At 43.5% G+C, this 20,769-nt stretch overlaps 1 protein-coding gene across 1 annotated transcript in view; it reads right to left on the minus strand.

Moving 5' to 3' along the window:
- Positions 1 to 20,769, minus strand: part of LOC143767529 (uncharacterized) — a 57,262-nt gene that overhangs the window by 24,025 nt on the left and 12,468 nt on the right. Inside the window, exons 2-5 of the mRNA XM_077255940.1 lie at positions 12,244 to 12,381; positions 11,935 to 12,114; positions 11,729 to 11,852; positions 11,552 to 11,649 (exon numbers count right to left, since the gene is read on the minus strand). Coding sequence (XP_077112055.1) covers positions 11,552 to 11,649; positions 11,729 to 11,852; positions 11,935 to 12,114; positions 12,244 to 12,375 — 534 coding nt within the window. The 5' untranslated portion in view covers positions 12,376 to 12,381. The remainder of the gene's footprint in view (positions 1 to 11,551; positions 11,650 to 11,728; positions 11,853 to 11,934; positions 12,115 to 12,243; positions 12,382 to 20,769) is intronic.

Raw genomic sequence — 20,769 nt, forward strand, 5'->3', positions numbered from 1 at the left:
CAGGGATTTGGTGGCTAGGTCCTTCTGGTGGCCTTCTCTGTCTCGAGATGTACGAGTTTTTGTGCAGTCTTGTGATGTTTGTGCTCGGGCCAAACCTTGTTGTTCTCGGGCTAGCGGATTGTTGTTATCTTTGCCTATTCCAAAGAGGCCTTGGACTCACATCTCTATGGATTTTATTTCTGATCTCCCTGTTTCTCAGAAAATGTCTGTCATCTGGGTGGTGTGTGACCGTTTTTCAAAGATGGTTCATTTGGTGCCCTTGCCTAAGTTGCCGTCCTCTTCCGAGTTGGTTCCTCTGTTTTTTCAAAATGTGGTTCGCTTGCATGGTATTCCGGAGAATATCGTTTCTGACAGGGGGACCCAGTTTGTGTCTAGATTTTGGCGGGCGTTCTGTGCTAGGATGGGCATTGATTTGTCTTTTTCGTCTGCGTTCCACCCTCAGACTAATGGCCAGACTGAGCGAACTAATCAGACCTTGGAGACTTATTTGAGGTGTTTTGTGTCTGCGGATCAGGATGACTGGGTTGCCTTTTTGCCGTTGGCGGAGTTTGCCCTCAATAATCGGGCTAGTTCTGCCACTTTGGTTTCTCCTTTCTTTTGCAATTCGGGGTTTCATCCTCGCTTTTCTTCTGGTCAGGTGGAGTCTTCGGATTGTCCTGGAGTGGATACTGTGGTGGATAGGTTGCATCGGATTTGGGGACAGGTGGTGGACAATTTGGAGTTGTCCCAGGAGAAGACTCAGCATTTTGCTAACCGCCGTCGTCGTGTTGGTCCTCGTCTTCGTGTTGGGGACTTGGTGTGGTTGTCTTCTCGTTTTGTCCCTATGAGGGTTTCTTCTCCTAAGTTTAAGCCTCGGTTCATCGGCCCGTATAAGATTTTGGAGATTCTTAACCCTGTGTCCTTTCGATTGGACCTCCCGGCATCTTTTTCTATCCATAATGTCTTCCATCGGTCATTATTGCGCAGGTATGAGGTACCGGTTGTGCCTTCCGTTGAGCCTCCCGCTCCGGTGTTGGTTGAGGGTGAATTGGAGTACGTTGTGGAGAAGATCTTGGACTCCCGTGTTTCCAGACGGAAACTTCAGTATCTGGTCAAGTGGAAGGGCTACGGTCAGGAGGATAATTCTTGGGTGATAGCCTCTGATGTTCATGCCTCTGATTTGGTCCGTGCCTTTCATAGGGCTCATCCTGATCGCCCTGGTGGTTCTTGTGAGGGTTCGGTGCCCCCTCCTTGAGGGGGGGGTACTGTTGTGAATTTGGTTTTTGGGCTCCCCCGGTGGTCGCTGGTGGTACTGGACTTGTGTGCTTCACTTTCTCTGTTCACCTGTTTCCATCAGGATGTGGGAGTATCCTATTTAGCCTTGCTGCTCAGTTATTCTAGTGCCGGCCATCAATGTAACCAGAGCCTTTCTGTTGCATGTTCCTGCTTCTAGACTACTATCAGCTAAGTTGGACTCTTAGTCCTAAGTTTGTTTGCATTTTTGTTCCAGTTCACAGTTATGTTATGTTTCTGTAGCTGGAAGCTCTTGTGGGCCGAAATTACCACTCCGGTGTCATGAGTTGACACATGAGTCTTAAAGTAATTTCTGGATGGTATTTTAATAGGGTTTTCAGCTGACCGTGAAGTTCCCTATTGTATCTTCTTACTATCTAGTAAGCGGACCTCGCTTTGCTGAACCTACCTTCATACTGCGTATGTCTTTTCCTCTGAACTCACCGTCAATATATGTGGGGGGCTTCTGTCTCCTTTTTGGGGGAATTTCCTTAGAGGTAAGCCAGGTCTGTTTTTTCCTCTATTAGGGTTAGTTAGTTCTCCGGCTGGCGCTGGGCGTCTAGGGATAAAACGTAGGTACGTCACCCGGCCATTGTTAGTTGTGTGGTAGGTTTAGCTCACGGTCAGCTCGAGATTCCATCACCCAAGAGCTAGTCTGTTATTTAAGTTCTCTAACGTTCCCTTGCCATTGAGAACCATGACACAGCGATTTGGATGCTGCAATGCCTTTCTCGTGGGTGATGGAGGTGTAAAGGCTGTTAACGTCCATAGTGACTAGGAGACTGTCAGGGGGTACACAGTTATGTTGTCTCAAAACTCTCAGGAAGTGGCCAGTGTCCAATATGAAGGACTTGTTATTCTTAATCAAAGGTGCTAGGATTTTTTCAAGAAAAACTGATAAAGGTGACAATATAGAACCAGTGGATGCCACTATTGGACGACCGGGGGGATTTGTCAGTGACTTGTGGATTTTCGGTAATATATAGAATACCGGGGTAGTTGGGTGGAGATTTGTGAGGAATTTCGCTGTTTGTTGGTCAATCGTACCATTGTCCCTATAGGTTTTGATGACATGTTCAATCTTTTTGCGGATCTCAAAAGTGGGGTCCCTAGGGATAACCTTATATGTGTTGGTATCTGATAATTGGCGTAGTACCTCGGTGGAGTATAGTGTGCGATCCAATATAACTATTGCCCCACCCTTGTCCGCCGGTTTAATAACAATGGTTTTGCTGTTATGCAGAGAGGTAAGTGCTTGTTTTTCGAACGGTGTCATATTTGCCCGTGTGGGGAAGAGGCCCAATCGATGTTGGTGAGATAGATCCTTCACATCCTTATCGACAAAAGCGGTCCGCTTCTTCCGGGTAACCCTTGGTTACCATTCATTTACCCATGTGTCTCCACCTAATTTACAGGCCCCACCATGAACAATACGGCCTTTCTTTAATAAGTTACGTGTATCTGGGACAGCTGCCCTTACTGGCCTCACTATAAGGTAGTATACTTTATTTGCAATGACCTGTTTATAAAGAGGGTTCCTTTGTTTTGCACCAGTGTAGGCACCCCAATGGGACACATTTCTATAGCACCCAGCATCATCTATTGGGTAATCCATATATTGCCTTGACACATAGAGGCACTTCATTGCTCATAATTTTGTACCATGCCCGGATTAACACCTTATTACCAGTTTGGCCACACATAATATTTTATTAACAACACACGTGTCTGGTACCCATTCTTTACTGATAGGATCTGTATTCCGTACTCTCATGAGCTATATTTACTTAATAATACTTTAATCTTGTCACTGTGACAGGTTATGCTCTTTAAAACAGGGATCGCTTGGTCCTCTTCCACTACTGCCACCTTTATGCGTGTATATCAAAGGACTTAAGGTAAAACTTTGTTTAGCCTATTTTCATGGTCTTTGCACTATATGGCAGTATTGTTTCGCCGCTCCTGATTGTATGACCATTGTCATCTTTTGAGTTGTTTTGTATATAATTACCTTTGCTTATCTTTCCTTTTGGTGATTTATTTTATTTATTATTTTCTAGTTATGTATGTATCTTTGCCAAATGTATGTCATACAATTGTTTATGACGTTTTTTTGTTTTTTCAGTAACCCCATGAATAAGGCCCGGGAGGGTCGAAACGTCGGGTTCTGTTCTATGTGGCAAACTATCACTTTGTTTTTTCTTGAATAAAACTGGCATAAACCTTTTTCTGCATCATACCAGTATCGAGTGTGCGGTAATTTTTTCTATGATAGACTTGACCTTATGGTCAGTTTACCAGCACCTCACTGTCCTACGACCTGAGTGCACACCATTTTCCCTATATTATGTGACTTTTTCTTGGTGTAGCACCGGTCCACCAGATGTCGTCTGATACCTTTGCATACGACGCTGCAACTAGCTCTAACATTCTATCTCGAGTCTCGAACTCCAGCGAGTTCCTGAAGACTCCCCTACATGAACGCAGGACAAGGGACAACGAGAAGGAACGACGTAAATTAATTTCCTTTGACCTACACTGCATCACTCTGGCAGAGTATCACAAGCAAGGAAGGATCCCGAGGGGCCTTAGATGCAACCTACGCCCCACTCTTTTTTCAGAGAATCCTGATTTCTGTGACAAGTACAAAAAGATCCTTAATAAATGTTCTATGGACATTATTATACTGACCATCGAATTTCTACAAAAAGCTATCACCGAGACAAAGGACAGCATTAGAGCCATAGAAACCCAATTATCCTCAACCTTAGCATCTGCGGAGTGGACTAACCTCAAGGAGAAGACAGATAAGATCCTTGCGGACCACCAAAAATTTCTGGAAGAAAGGAAACGCCAAAAGTTTCAACGCGACAACGATGACTTTACCCACAATAGGGTGTACCGATGGAGCGATTCTACAGGCAACCATCCCTGGCGCCGTCCTTACCAACGCAAAACAGGCTGCTTCAGCACGGAGAGCGACTCTTCCACGGGTTCAAGCAGACCTCCTTTTTTGTCCAAAGGCCGCAGGGGAGGTTACCAGCGTACCGACCAACAAGAAGATCGAGGAAAAATGACAACTCGGTCACAGGTAAGGCACCTAACCTAGTCATTAATATTTCAGGTTATACGCTCTCCCCTGCGGAACTCGATGTGCTACAAAAAGGACTGTCGTTCTGTCCCACTCCTATCTGGGATAGCTTCCAGCTGGAGCGGGACTTACAAAGACTATATCGCTTAGTGAGACTGAAGACTCACTTTGGGACATTAACGGGAAACTCCGAGAACAGAGTGTCTCCTAACAGGGACGTCTCTGTTGCGGAGATCCCCCTGGCATCATTGGGACTAAGGAATCCTAGTTCCTTTACCCCACCCCATACATTTCATGCTGTTGAAACATTTATTTATTTTGTCGATAAGGATGTGAAGGATCTATCTCACCAACATCGATTGGGCCTCTTCCCCACACGGGCAAATATGACACCGTTCGAAAAACAAGCACTTCCCTCTCTGCATAACAACAAAACCATTGTTATTAAACCGGCGGACAAGGGTGGGGCAATAGTTATATTGGATCGCACACTATACTCCACCGAGGTACTACGCCAATTATCAGATACCAACACATATAAGGTTATCCCTAGGGACCCCACTTTTGAGATCCGCAAAAAGATTGAACATGTCATCAAAACCTATAGGGACAATGGTACGATTGACCAACAAACAGCGAAATTCCTCACCAATCTCCACCCAACTACCCCTGTATTTTATATATTACCGAAAATCCACAAGTCACTGACAAATCCCCCCGGTCGTCCAATAGTGGCATCCACTGGTTCTATATTGTCACCTTTATCAGTTTTTCTTGAAAAAATCCTAGCACCTTTGATTAAGAATAACAAGTCCTTCATATTGGACACTGGCCACTTCCTGAGAGTTTTGAGACAACATAACTGTGTACCCCCTGACAGTCTCCTAGTCACTATGGACGTTAACAGCCTTTACACCTCCATCACCCACGAGAAAGGCATTGCAGCATCCAAATCGCTGCTAGAAAATTCATGCAAATCTACTACTTTCACACAGCTCTGTATAGACCTGCTAAGACTAGTATTATACGAAAATTATTTCCTTTATGAGGATACCTACTACATACAATGCCAGGGCACCGCGATGGGCTCGAACGTCGCACCGGCGTATGCTAATGCATACATGAACTAATTTGAGGAGAGTTTTGTCTATACTGATGCCAGATATGAGGAACACATCAACTGTTACTTGCGTTACATAGATGACATCTTCTTTATTTGGTCAGGTCCTATTGGTACATTACAGGCATTTCATCAGACACTCAACTCCGTCTACCCAGAACTACAATTTACTATGCATTTTGACCCAAATCAAATCTCCTTTCTAGACACTCTCGTCTGTAAGGATGATCAGGGCCTTCTGTCAACCGACCTTTTCTGCAAACCAACTGACTGTAATAGTCTTTTGCACTAGTCTAGCAGTCACCCTAAAGCCACACGCAATAGCCTTCCTCGTTCACAATTTACCAGGGTAGCCAGAATCGTCTCTGATCAGGCTATACTCCCTACACGCCTAGAGGACATGTCCCAAAAATTTAGGGAAAGGAATTACCCACAACGTCTACTCGACCGTGAAAGAACAAGGATCCTACAACCACAATCCTTGCCTTCAGGGAACACCAATGAGAACAGGATCCCATTTGTCCACACGTTTCACCCTCTTATGCCCAAAGTTGAGAGAGTGATCCACAAACACAATCCTCCTACAGAAAGCCTACCCCAACATTACAAGTTTCTCCACACCACCTCTCATGTGTAACAAAAGAGCCCCTAACATAAGAGACAAACTGGTTCGGGTGGATATAGGCAGCCTACGCCCCACTACAAATCAATCTGTACTGACCCCACAACGCACAGGGACATTTCCGTGTCTCAATTGCGCCTCCTGTTCAAACGTAATTAAATCAGATAGCGTAACACACCCCAGGACAGGTAAAACCTACCCGATCCGTGACTACTATACGTGTGATTCGAACTTCGTTGTCTACATTGTAAAATGCCCATGTGGCCTCCTATACGTAGGAGAAACAACCCAGCATGTGAAGGACCGTATAGCTAGCCACAAATCCACCATTCGGTGTAGTAAAACGTGGCTACCTATCCCTGAACACTTCATTAAGTGCAGACACACGGTGGCGCAGCTCAAATACCAGGTCATTGAGCAGGTCCCTAGACCCAGAAGAGGTGGGAACCATATTAAACAACTGAAAATGAGGGAGGCGTTCTGGATCCACAAACTGGAGACCCTAAGCCCAAAGGGTCTCAACAGGGAAATTGATTGGTTACTATAATGCTTCACTAATCCTTTGATTTTTTACTTTCCAGACACGTTGAGCCTACTTCCCACTAGGTGAGTCCTCCGGCGCATGTCTAGAATTTTTTCCGAACGCTGTAATAATCCCTCTTGTTTGTACTCGCATACTTTGCAAGTATATATGATTTTTTTATTTATTTATTTTTTTATTTTTAATTTTTCATTTTTTATTTATTTCCTTTTTCCTTATTTTACCTCATTTTCTTTTACACAATAATTTTATTTTCATATTTGTATTTTATTTTTCCATCCTCATAATATTTATTTCCACTAAGAGTATCCTCTTCCCAGTGTTTACCTTCCTTGTTTGGCCAATTATTTCATTTTTATTCAATTTTCAATTTTATTTTTATTCATTTTTTATTTTCTATTCTTTATTTTTCATTACTTTATTTTGTCATTTTTATTTTGGTAACCATCAATTCTATCAATATATCCTCAAGTTATCCCAGCAATGACCATATTATACATTATCATCATACACAGTTTTCCCCTTTTGGCGCCTGTAAAGGATCTCCGCAAGCACTTCTAACAGCGCTGCAACACTCCCACTCTTGGGCAATGTTTTGCCCACACATACACACAGGGCTTTGTGCGCATGCGCGGCTCCGCCACTTCCGGTCCGGGACTTCCGGTCCGGCGATATTTTATGGCGGCATTTCCATCCACTCTCACTCTCCAAGCCTCCGTCCAGGACATCACAGCAAGGCGCGGGATGCGCCGCTGACCCTGAAAGAGACCCCCATCAGGTACATGTATGGCGCCACCCCCCCTTCTGCTGCCGGTCAATTCCGACCGCTTCTACCGGGTAACCCTTGGTTACCATTCATTTACCCATGTGTCTCCACCTAATTTACAGGCCCACCATGAACAATACGGCCTTTCTTTAATAAGTTACGTGTATCTGGGACAGCTGCCCTTACTGGCCTCACTATAAGGTAGTATACTTTATTTGCAATGACCTGTTTATAAAGAGGGTTCCTTTGTTTTGCACCAGTGCAGGCACCCCAATTGGACACATTTCTATAGCACCCAGCATCATCTATTGGGTAATCCATATATTGCCTTGACACATAGAGGCACTTCATTGCTCATAATTTTGTACAATGCCCGGATTAACACCTTATTACCAGTTTGGCCACACATAGTATTTTATTAACAACACACGTGTCTGGTACCCATTCTTTACTGATAGGATCTGTATTCCGTACTCTCATGAGCTATATTTACTTAATAATACTTTAATCTTGTCACTGTGACAGGTTATGCTCTTTAAAACAGGGATCGCTTGGTCCTCTTCCACTACTGCCACCTTTATGCGTGTATATCAAAGGACTTAAGGTAAAACTTTGTTTAGCCTATTTTCATGGTCTTTGCACTATATGGCAGTATTGTTTCGCCGCTCCTGATTGTATGACCATTGTCATCTTTTGAGTTGTTTTGTATATAATTACCTTTGCTTATCTTTCCTTTTGGTGATTTATTTTATTTATTATTTTCTAGTTATGTATGTATCTTTGCCAAATGTATGTCATACAATTGTTTATGAAGTTTTTTTGTTTTTTCAGTAACCCCATGAATAAGGCCCGTGAGGGTCGAAACGTCGGGTTCTGTTCTATCTATGTGGCAAACTATCACTTTGTTTTTTCTTGAATAAAATTGGCATAAACCTTTTTCTGCATCATACCAGTATCGAGTGTGCGGTAATTTTTTCTATGATAGACTTGACCTTATGGTCAGTTTACCAGCACCTCACTGTCCTACGACCTGAGTGCACACCATTTTCCCTATATTATGAATACTTTGGCAAGGCACTGTATAATTCCATGTCTATCATTTGTATTCTATTTGGCATTGGATTATAAAAACTCCTTCAGTGTGCAGTTGCAACAGAACACCAAGCCGTGGTGGGAAAGGGGTCGAGAGTCAAAGGGCTGTGAGTGACAGAACTGACAGAACCCTGAACAGCTCAGAGCAGAACAAAAGGCTTTCTTCCATGTGGAGACCATGAAATTGCTTTGTTAAATCAGCTATGATTCCATGAGGAAGTATGGAGATACTATATGTCCTAGCCACACATTGTGTATAATTCCAAGATCTCTGGATCGGACAAAATGGCTTCCATGGTCTTGATCTGTTTTAGAACCTAGGGATATTGAGATACATAAAACAGCTACTAGGAGCCAGATAGTAAAGCTGTGTTTGGTCTTAATGCGAAGGAAGAGCCCGGCCGAATTTGATGGTGCCAGAAACGCAGCCCTAGAACCGTACAGAACTCAGAGCTGCATCACTCCTCAGAACTTCAGTGGACCATGGCCAGAAATCGGTACTATAGTCCTTGAGGGAAGTCCCAAAGTATCAGGCTCATGATTCTTGCCTCCGTGACATGGATCCTATCAGGTTCATCATAGATCAACCCTAAGGCGTTAACAGTTGAGGGGGCAAAGAAAATGCCTGAGTCTGAGCCCCCTATGTCTCCCAAGAAGGGACATGGTTATTCCCACCCACTGTGACTCATCATGAGGACAAGTGTCAAAGGGTAAAAAATAGCTTACAGCTATTCTTGAACACTCTAAACTGGTTTTTGTCCCCCTAAAATTTGTCAGGAAGGGTCACTACTGGTTCGGGAGAGACCAACTGCACGTCAGAAGGTACAGCCGTCATAGCTTTTGTCATGATATGACTGCAGAATAGCAAAGGCTTTGGGCTCTAATTCCGTCCCTCAAGCTAAGGGACCCTAGGATATCCCAGTCCCCAAGATTACCCCTGATGGTGGGCAGAATAAATGTAAGCTCCTATTTTTTCACCATCCATTGTGTCGCTGTCTCTTTGTTTTTTGTGGTCCTGGTACTGTCCGGGATGGGCTCCCTGGTTTTGGACATGCGCCCTTGTGTTCGCTGAGACCTTCAATCTTTATATAAAAGGGTGCGGTTTTGACTTTCTTTTGTTTTTACCCCTAATGGTGGGGACGCCTGAGTCTTGTACCTTGCTATTCTCTGGGTGGGGGAGGGGATCAGATTAGTTCAGTTGAAGAGAAGAAGGGACCAGAAGGTGTATGGGTTAACACAGACAGGGGAATCAGAAGCTCAGTCACACAAAACTCACACAGGAATAAACACTAAGGATAAAAAAAGCCAGTGAGGCAAAGAAATTACATAAAACATCAAAGGAGAAGTTAAGGTTTTCACCAAAAACCAAACACAACGATTGCAGAGCAACTACCAGAAATGCCTGGATATCACCAACTCTCCAGACCAGGTCAAGACAATCTATAGCTGGCACGAACTGAATAGTCCAGCTCATATATAAAGGTTAATTGAAGATATGACTAGTTCTCCCATAGCATGTGACCAAGAAGTAGCCCAGCAGAGATTTAATGCTTTGTAATCTGTCTGGGATACACAAGTCTCTATGTCGACAACCAAGTCTCACTGCGCTGATTACAGCCATTAGTGAAGTTACAAAGAAGAGTGCAAGAATCTAGAGTCCACAGACGCAGACGCCGCCATAACAGACAGCGATGTTTGCATAAATCCCATTGTAACAGCTACTACCAGTTGTGGAGAGCTTTGGGAAGCGATCACCACGCAAGAAAACTGACACTGCAGCTGGGACTGCAACAATTCTAGATTCTGGTGCTCCTTGGCCACCTGATCGCAAAGTGTACAAATTGTATCCATACTGGTGCAGAAAAAAGTACAAGGCCAGTCATAATGTGACGTTGAGTTACAAATGTGATGCTGAATCACTATTAGTCAAAAGGGGGTAAGATAAAGGCATTGTCAGGTCACAGTCTAAGGTCAGAATTCCAGGAAGCGGATCAAAACAAAGGGGCTAAGCAAATGGATTATCAAAGGTCCAAGATCGGGTAGCAAAAGATCAATTAAAAAGCACTGGAAAACAAGGCACAAACACCACCGATCTAAGAATATGACTGTCAATCAGTTACTAACAGCCAGCTAAATAGCAAGTTAATCACCTAGAATGGGTGACACCTGGAAGAAACCCAGTGCTCCACTGTCATGATTTGCGGTTGGACTGTATTTTACAATACTGACAGCTAATCATGCCCCTGCCTCAAATTGGATGGCTGAGCTGCCACTCACAAAACTGAAAGGTCAGAATGCTCCTGCCCAACAATGAACGGCTGAGCTGTTACAACACTGACAGCTCAACGTGACCTTGACCCTATAGGGCAGCTGAGTTGCCACTCACTGCTTCATTGACACAGTGAGTGGTGGAATTGTGATAAAGGTACCGTCACACTAAGCGACGCTGCAGCGATACAGACAACGATGCCGATCGCTGCAGCGTCGCTGTTTGGTCGCTGGAGAGCTGTCACACAGACCGCTCTCCAGCGACCAACGATGCCGAGGTCCCTGGGTAACCAGGGTAAACATCGGGTTGCTAAGCGCAGGGCCGCTCAGTCAGTGCAGGAAGCAGACGGCGGGGGACGCGAAGGTGAGTATGTACTGTTTGTTTTTTTACATTTTACACTGGTAACCAGGGTAAACATCGGGTTACTAAGCGCGGCCCTGCGCTTAGTAACCCGATATTTACCCTGGTTACCATTGTAAAACATCGCTGGTATCGTTGCTTTTGCTGTCAAACACAACGATACACGGCGATCTGACGACCAAATAAAGTTCTGAACTTTAATCAACGACCAGTGATATCACAGCAGGATCCTGATCGCTGCTGCGTGTCAAACACAACGATATCGCTATCCAGGACGCTGCAACGTCACGGATCTCTAGCGATATCGTTTAGTGTGACGGTACCTTAATACTGGTGGATAAAACAATACTGAACACAAGACCATCACAGTCTTCTACATATCATAGTGGAGATTTCATGACACCTTCTCTCCATCTACCTGATGATCCTGAGGAACAATGGGATTCTCTTGTTTCCTATTCTGAGGAAGAAGAGGACGTGGACATCTCTCTGGTGTTGTTAGCTTACTAGATAAAACTGGAGGAAACACAAACAGGGACTGAATTCATTCTTTACATACAGATAATTATAGGCCTTGTATGTTTAGTCCTATTACCTGGTGATGTGAGGGGCTGGGAAACCTCCATCATGACGTCCTTGTACAGATCTTTTTGTCCTTCTAAATACTCCCACTCCTCCATGGAGAAATAGACCGTGACATCCTGACACCTTATGGGAACCTGACACATACAATGATACCATCATCCCCTGATCCCTTCATGGCATTACTGTATAATGTCCCAGCATTCCCAGCGGTGTCACCTCTCCAGTCAGCAGCTCAATCATCTTGTAGGTGAGTTCTAGGATTTTCTGGTCATTGATGTCCTCACATGTGAGGAGGTGAGGTGGAGGCCCTGTATTTGGGCTAAGGGGTCTTCCCCATCTCTCAGACACAGGGTCCTGACAGCGTTCACTAGAGGTCTTCTTCACTACTGTATAATCCTGGTTATGGAGAGACACATTAATAAATCTCACTACAGACATTTCCAGAGTCCTCACCTCTCCAGTTATGTCCATCTGTTATTCCCATAGATAAGAATGATGTAATGTGACGTTATCAGAATCTCTCACCTCTCCAGTAAGCCGGAAGAGGATCTCTAGGGTGAGGTGTAATATCTTGTTGCTGCTTCTTTCCATGCTTGACGGGTCAAACAAGAAAATTCTTTTATGTAGAAGATCTCTGCTGAGAGGATCCAATATCATGGGAACCTGAATGGGAAGATGATATAACTTTATAAAGTATCCTGAGTAATAATAAAATTACTGGAGAAAATAAGGGGAATATATAATGATGTATAACGTGTAGATGTTGTATTCTCAGATCGTATAAACTGGAATGTCATAAACATCACCAACTTGCTGCATTTGTGACTCTGATGAGACTGTACAGGTTAAAGGCCCCGTCTCACATAGCGATTTACCAACTATCACGACCAGCGATACGACCTGGCCGTGATCGTTGGTAAGTCGTTGTGTGGTCGCTGGGGAGCTGTCACACAGACAGCTCTCTCCAGCGACCAACGATCAGGGGAACGACTTCGGCATCGTTGAAACTGTCTTCAACGATGCCGAAGTCCCCCTGCAGCACCCGGGTAACCAGGGTAAACATCGGGTTACTAAGCGCAGGGCCGCGCTTAGTAACCCGATGTTTACCCTGGTTACCAAAAAAAACAAACAGTACATACTCGCCTTTCGGTGTCCGTCAGGTCCCTTGCTGTCTGCTTCCTGCTCTGACTGAGCCGCCGTACAGTGAGAGCAGAGCGCAGCGGTGACGTCACTGCTGTGCTGTGCTCTCACTGTACGGCGGCACTCAGTCAGAGCAGGAAGCGGACGGCAAGGGACCTGACGGACATCAGATGGTGAGTATGTACTGTTTGTTTTTTTTTACATTTACGCTGGTAACCAGGGTAAACATCGGGTTACTAAGCGCGGCCCTGCGCTTAGTAACCCGATGTTTACCCTGGTTACCAGTGAAGACATCGCTGGATCGGTGTCACACACACCGATTCCGCGATGTCAGCGGGACCTCAACGACCAAAAAACGGTCCAGGCCATTCCGACACGACCAACGATCTCACAGCAGGGGCCTGATCGCTGGTACGTGTCACACATAGCGAGATCGCTACTGAGGTCGCTGTTGCGTCACAAAACTAGTGACTCAGCAGCGATCTCGCTAGCGATCTCGCTATGTGTGACGGGGCCTTAAGACCCAGGGTTGTATGTACACTGCGCTTATCTAAGGGTCAATAGGTTAAATAAACACAGAATGGCATGTAATAGTTTGGGCACCCCTGGTGAAAATTACTGTAAACAAAGTTGGAGATGAAATGATCTCTAAAAGTTAAATATAATACATTTCCTCTGTATTTTATGAAAAAGAATGATTTTTGTTTACATATTAAAAATTACAAAAAGGAAATTGGGCCGATGCAAATGTTTGGGCACCCTGCATAGTTTGTACCTACGAGCATCCCTTTTGTAAGTGTCACAGCTTGTAAACACTTTTTGCAGGCAGCCAAGAGTCTTTCCATTCTTGTTTGAGGGATTTTCATCCATTCTTCCTTGGAAAATTCTTCCAGTTTTGTGAGATTCCTGGGTTGTCTTGCATGCACTGCTAGTTTGAGGTTTAGCCACAGATTTTCAATGATGTTCAGATCAGGGGACTGTGAGGGCCATTGTAAAACCTTCAGCTTGCGCCTTTTAAAGTAGTCTGTTGTGGATTGTGTCGTGTGTTTAGGAACATTATCCATTTGTAGAAACCATCCTCTTTTCAACTTCAGCTTTATTACAAATGGTGTTATGTATGCATCAAGAATTTGTGAAGTTTCATTGAATCTATTTTCTCTACCTGTGAAATGTTCCCCGTGCCATTGTCTGCAACACAATCCCAAAGTATGAATGATCCACCCCCATACTTAATGGTTGGTGAGATGTTCGTTTCCTGAAATTTTGTGCCCATTTTTCTCCAAACATTCCTTTGATCATTGTGGCAAAAGAGTTCAATTTCAACCTCATCGGACCACACGAATTGTTTTCAAAATGTATCAGGCTTGTTTAAATGTTCTTTTGCGCACAGTCGGGGAAATAAGCATTTGATCCCTTGCTGATTTTGTAAGTTTGCCCACTGACAAAGACATGAACAGTCTATAATTTTAAGGGTAGGTTAATTTTAACATTGAGAGACAGAATATCAAAAATAAAATCCAGAAAATCACATTGTATAAATTATATACATTTATTTGCATTTTGCAGTGAGAAATAAGTATTTGATCCCCTACCAACCATTAAGAGTGCTGGCTCCTACAGACAAGTAAGAAGCTCCTAATCAATTTGTTACCCGCATTAAAGACAGCTGTCTTACATAGTGACCGTTATAAAAGACTCCTGTCCACAGACTCAATTACTCAGTCAGACACTAACCTCTACAACATGGACAAGACTAAAGAGCTTTATAAGGATGTCAGAGACAAGATCATAGATGTGCACAAGGCTGGAATGGGCTACAAAACCATACGTAAGATGCTGGGTGAGAAGGAGACAACTGTTGAAGCAATAGTAAGAAAATGGAAGAAATACAAAATGACTGTCAATCGACATCGCTTTTTGCACCATGCAAAATCTCACCTCATGGGGTATACTTGATCATAAGGAAGGTGAGAGATCAGCTTAAAACTAGATGGGGGGAACTTGTGAATGATCTTAGTGCAGCTGGGACCACAGTCACCAAGAAAACCATTGCCAACACATTACGGCGTAAAGGTTTAAAATCCTGCAATGCCCACAAGGTCCCCCTGCTCATGAAGGCACATGTGCAGTGCCAATGAACACCTGGATGATTCTGTGAGCGATTGGGAGAAAGTGCTGTGGTCAGATGAGACAAAACTTGAGCTCTTTGGCATTAACTCAACTCGTCGTGTTTGGAGGTAGAGAAATGCTGCCTATGACCCAAAGAACACCGTCCCCACTGTCAAGCATGGAGGTGGAAACATTATGTTTTGGGGATGTTTCTCTGCTAAGGACACAGGACTACTTCACCGCATCAGTGAGAGAACAGATGGAGCCATGCACCTTAAAATTCTGAGTGACAACCTCCATCCCTCCATCAGGACATTAAAAATTGGTCGTGTTTGGGTCTTCCAGCAAGACAATGACCCAAAACATACAGCCAAGGCAACAAAGGAGTGGCTCAAAAACAAGCACATTAAGGTCATGGAGTGGCCTAGCCAGTCTCCAGACCTTAGTCCCATAGAAAACTCATGAAAAGAGTTGAAGCTCCGAGTTGCAAAGCAAAAAGCCTCAAAATCTTAATGATTTAGAGATGATCTGCAAAGAGGAGTGGACCAAAATTCCTCCTGACATGTGTGCAAACCTCATCATCAACTACAAAAAACGTCTGACTTCTGTGCTTGCCAAAAAAGGTTTTTACCACCAATTATTAAGTCTTTGTAAAATATAAATAAGCAACTAAGGGTGCAGCACACAGTCTCGAGTCTCTGTAGCAAATACCACCCTATTTGTCCAGTATAAAATGATTTGTAAAAGAGGAATTTATATTTGCGCTAAGAAACTGAGAACACTTAGAGAACAAAAAAATCCAACCTAATATGCGAATAAAACTGCAATATAAAAGGAAGAGAAAACCTTGATACTCAGATAAAACCAAAAAAGAAAATATTAAATTACCTCTCTGAAAAAGGATAGTGGCGTACGAATGATGGTCCCAACTGAGAGCAGTTCTTATGGTGTGTAGGTCCTCTTGTTTGAACGTGGTTCAATGTCCACCACGGTATGGCATCATAACCAGAGTCTAGAGCAAGGGTCCCTAACCTGTAGCTCGGGAGCCACATGTGTCTCCCGATCCCATGAATTGTAGCTTGTGACTTTCTGCCAGCTTGGTGCATTAGCTCCAGGTCTAGCAAACAGGTATGAAGAGCACATCTCAAAATGGTAAATTTTGTGAGTATCTCTGCCCAGAAGAGGAGATCTGGATGCACATATACTGGTCTTAGGGGTTTAGAGATGATTTAGGTATGGTACGCTGGAGGATGATACTACCTGTCAGAGGATGTTCTCGAAGCTGGATGTGACAGCGTGTTGGGAGTGCTTGTTCCGAGAGTACTGAATGGGGGTACTGTGGGAACCCCTGGATCTCCGTGTACTGCTTTGGAGTGATTTCTGTGGAAAAGCTTTGGAAATCAATGTACCTGTAATGCAGGCATTGGTTGACACTACTCTGAGGGGGCAAGAGCAGGATGTTGCTCGCGATCCCCTCTCAGAGCTGAATGTGGCTCACGACCTTCTCTCAGTGCTGAATATGGCTCTCAAGGTCAAAAAGGTTGAGGACCGCTGGTCTAGAGCAAGGGAAAAAAAGAAAAATTATACCCAAAAAGTTGCGGCGCCGTTCCGGCCGGTAACAGGTGCCCTTCTGGGAAATATCAAACTGCCACGTGCAGTAGATGCTTGTACGGGATCTATAGTAAAGCCGGCCAGGTGCAGAGGAGCTGCAGCACCTTGCGTGATGTCACTGGCTATGGAGCGCACAATGGACCAAAATCCAACTAGTTTCGGAATACACTGATTCCTTCGTCAGGGATCCAACTAGTTTCGGAATACACTGATTCCTTCGTTAGGGATCCCTGATGAAGGAATCAGTGTATTCTGAAACTAGTTGGATTTTGGTCCATTGTGCGCTCCATAGCCAGTCATGTGATTCATCACGTGACCGCGACGTCACGCAAGGATGTTATTCCTCTGTAAAGTATCTGATTGCCGTATAGTCATACATTTGTTGTATAATATGTAAGCTATGCCACATGATCTGTTTCTTGTACTGCCCTTCTGCCTTTATTTTAATATTGCATGTTTATAAATTGTTAATTAATAATGATACAATGATATATCAAGTGACTAATAAGCGCACTTTGCACTTGCACTGAGACACCTTATACAGTATATATATGATGCAATACCTTTTTTTCTAATTACGTACATTGTATTTATCAGTCACTTGATATATCATTGTGAATTCAATCTATTTTATAGGTCTCCTTGACCATTTAAAGAGGCTTCTTGCCCTTTCTGATACAAATTCTATTGATTTATCATCTGCTATTTGTTGCTGTAGTCTTTTTTTAGATCATCCTAACCCGTGGCACATTTTTCCATATTGGTCAGGCCAACTTCATTTTGTACTACGTGTCTTCACAATTTTATTGTATTTTTGTTATTTGCTAAAAAAAAATTTAAATACGCATTTTAAAAAATTCACACATACGCGAAATACGGACGAGTCTCGCAGGTGAAAACCCAGCTCTGGCGCTGGCTCTCCGGCGCGGAGCGTGCAGCCGCACAGCAATACATGGAGCTGCACGCTCCGGAGTGCCGGCGCCAGAGCTGGGTTTTCACCTGCGAGACTCGGCCGTATCTCGCGTATGTGTGATCCCAGCCTTACACTGACAGGCAGGGATAATACACCGCACTACAGTAGTACAGGGCATCACTGGAGCAATCAGAGGCTTGTATGTTGTATGATCAAGAAGAGCAAAAAGAAACCCTGGTATATATTTGGATAAAGTAAAATGTAACTTTTATTTAATATATCTATAAAAATAATAAACAGACAACAATCACTGTGCAAATATAGTGCTGACTATGCTCACTTTACACTTTTACACCCTATGCCGAGTGTCTGCCTGACAGCGGAGGTTGGCACCCTATACATAGAAAGGAGCAGTGGAGCGGCTGTACCTTAAAACTCCTGAATGACCCTATGTTTGTGCTTCATTCAGTCAGCCATTTATACAAACATAGGGGAAGAGAGCATGATAGTATACCGTCCGAGGACTGGCAAAAGAGGCATGAATGTGCATACAAAGGGTGAGTAGAATCACACTAATAAAGTGACATGTGCATAATAAAAACGTGTGTGTGTATACCCAGCTATGCTGTCACCTGTTACATCAATACCTGCCTAACAGCGGAGGTTGGCACCCTGATTGTCAGCGAGTATGGCGCCCCCGCTCCACGGCGGCTGACCCTGGGAATCCCTTTTTGATAAATAACAGTATCTATCACAGGGCTGTCTAGCAAAAAAATTATATATTCAGGCGAAAGCACTTAGATTATAAACAAATGTATGTTAAAAAGAAACATATACAGAGAAATCTCATGATGAAGACAATATGGCAAAGAGGTCTTGAGTAGGGTTGAGCGAAACGGGTCGATCATTTTCAAAAGTCGCCGACTTTTGGCTAAGTCGGCGTCTCATGAAACCCGATCCGACCCCTGTGCTTGTCGGCCATGCGGTACGCGACTTTCGCGCCAAAGTCGCGTTTCAATGACGCGAAAAGCGCCATTTCTCAGCCAATGAAGGTGAACGCAGAGTGTGGGCAGCGTGATGACATAGATCCTGGTCCCCACCATCTTAGAGAAGGGCATTGCAGTGATTGGCTTGCTGTCTGCGGCGTCACAGGGGCTATAAAGGGGCGTTCCCGCCGACCGCCATCTTACTGCTGCTGATCTGAGCTTAGGGACAGGTTGCTGCCGCTTCATCAGAAGCAGGGAGAGCGTTAGGCAGGGTCCACTAACCACCAAACCGCTTGTGCTGCAGCGATTTCCACTGTCCAACACCACCTTCGGTGTGCAGGAACAGTGGAAGCTATTTTTTTTTTTTTTTCCCCTCAGCGCTGTAGCTCATTGGGCTGCCCTAGAAGGCTCCGTGATAGCTGTATTGCTGTGTGTACGCCACTGTGGAAACCAACTGCTTTTTTCAAAGCACATATCCTCTTGTTCCTTCCTTTCTGCACAGCTATCTTTTTTGTTTGTCCACACTTTTTATTTAATTTGTGCATCAGTCCACTCCTATTGCTGCCTGCCATACCTGGCTTACATTACTGCAGGGAGATAGTAATTGTAGGACAGTTTTTTTTTTTTTTTTGTTTTTTTTTTGTGGGAGATTAAGATTGGCATTTCTGCTACAGTGCCATCCCTGTGTGTGCCATCTCTCACTGAGTGGGCCATAGAAAGCCTATTTATTTTTTCCGTGATTTGTGTTCTAAAATCTACCTCAACACAGAAACACTACATCAATCAGTGGGAGAAAAATATTGGCCTCAGTCAGGGCTTGTGTGCCACTGCTGTGTGTGCGCTATCTCTCATTCAGTGGGCTATAGCAAGCCTATATTTTTTTTTTTTTTTTTTTTTTAATATTATTTGGTTTCAAAAGTCTCCCTGAAAAAAAAAAAAAACCTAAAAAAACAGTGGGAGAGTAATATTGCCCTTTCAGCTTGTGTGCCAGTCTTGACTCCTGGGTGTGCCACCTCTCTCCCTCTCATTCAGTGGGCCATAGAAAGCCTATTTATTTTTTTTTTTAAATATTATTGGGTTTCTAAAGTCTCCCTGAAAAAAACAAAAAATACATAAAAAAACAGTGGGAGAGTAATATTGCCCTTTCAGCTTGTGTGCCAGTCTTGACTCCTGGGTGTGCCACCTCTCTCCCTCTCATTCAGTGGGCCATAGAAAGCCTTTTTTTTTTTTGCTTTTTTTAATATTATTTGGTTTCTAAAGTCTCCCTGAAAAAAACAAAAAAAACATAAAAAACAGTGGGAGAGTAATATTGCCCTTTCAGCTTGTGCGCCAGTCTTGACTCCTGGTTGTGCCACCTCTCTCTCTCTAATTGTGGGCCATAGAAAGCCTTTTTTTTTTTTTTAAATATTATTGGGTTTCTAAAGTCTCCCTGAAAAAACAAAAAATACATAAAAAAACAGTGGGAGAGTAATATTGCCCTTTCAGCTTGTGTGCCAGTCTTGACTCCTGGGTGTGCCACCTCTCTCCCTTTCATTCAGTGGGCCATAGAAAGCCTATTTATTTTTTCCGTGATTTGTGTTCTAAATTCTACCTCAACACAAAAACACTACATCAATCAGTGGGAGAAAAATATTGGCCTCAGTCAGGGCTTGTGTGCCACTGCTGTGTGTGCTATCTCTCATTCAGTGGGCTATAGCAAGCCTATTTTTTTTTTTTTTTTTTTTTTTTTAATATTATTTGGTTTCTAAAGTCTCCCTGAAAAAAAAAAAAAACCTAAAAAAACAGTGGGAGAGTAATATTGCCCTTTCAGCTTGTGTGCCAGTCTTGACTCCTGGGTGTGCCACCTCTCTCCCTCTCATTCAGTGGGCCATAGAAAGCCTATTTATTTTTTTTTTTAAATATTATTGGGTTTCTAAAGTCTCCCTGAAAAAACAAAAAATACATAAAAAAACAGTGGGAGAGTAATATTGCCCTTTCAGCTTGTGTGCCAGTCTTGACTCCTGGGTGTGCCACCTCTCTCCCTTTCATTCAGTGGGCCATAGAAAGCCTATTTTTTTTTTTTTTAATATTATTTGGTTTCTAATTCTCCCTGAAAAAAAAAAAAAAACCTAAAAAAACAGTGGGAGAGTAATATTGCCCTTTCAGCTTGTGTGCCAGTCTTGACTCCTGGGTGTGCCACCTCTCTCCCTCTCATTCAGTGGGCCATAGAAAGCCTATTTATTTTTTTTTTAAAATATTATTGGGTTTCTAAAGTCTCCCTGAAAAAAACAAAAAATACATAAAAAAACAGTG

The sequence above is a fragment of the Ranitomeya variabilis genome, chromosome 4 (genome assembly GCF_051348905.1).
Source record: "Ranitomeya variabilis isolate aRanVar5 chromosome 4, aRanVar5.hap1, whole genome shotgun sequence".
Taxonomy (NCBI): domain Eukaryota; kingdom Metazoa; phylum Chordata; class Amphibia; order Anura; family Dendrobatidae; genus Ranitomeya; species Ranitomeya variabilis.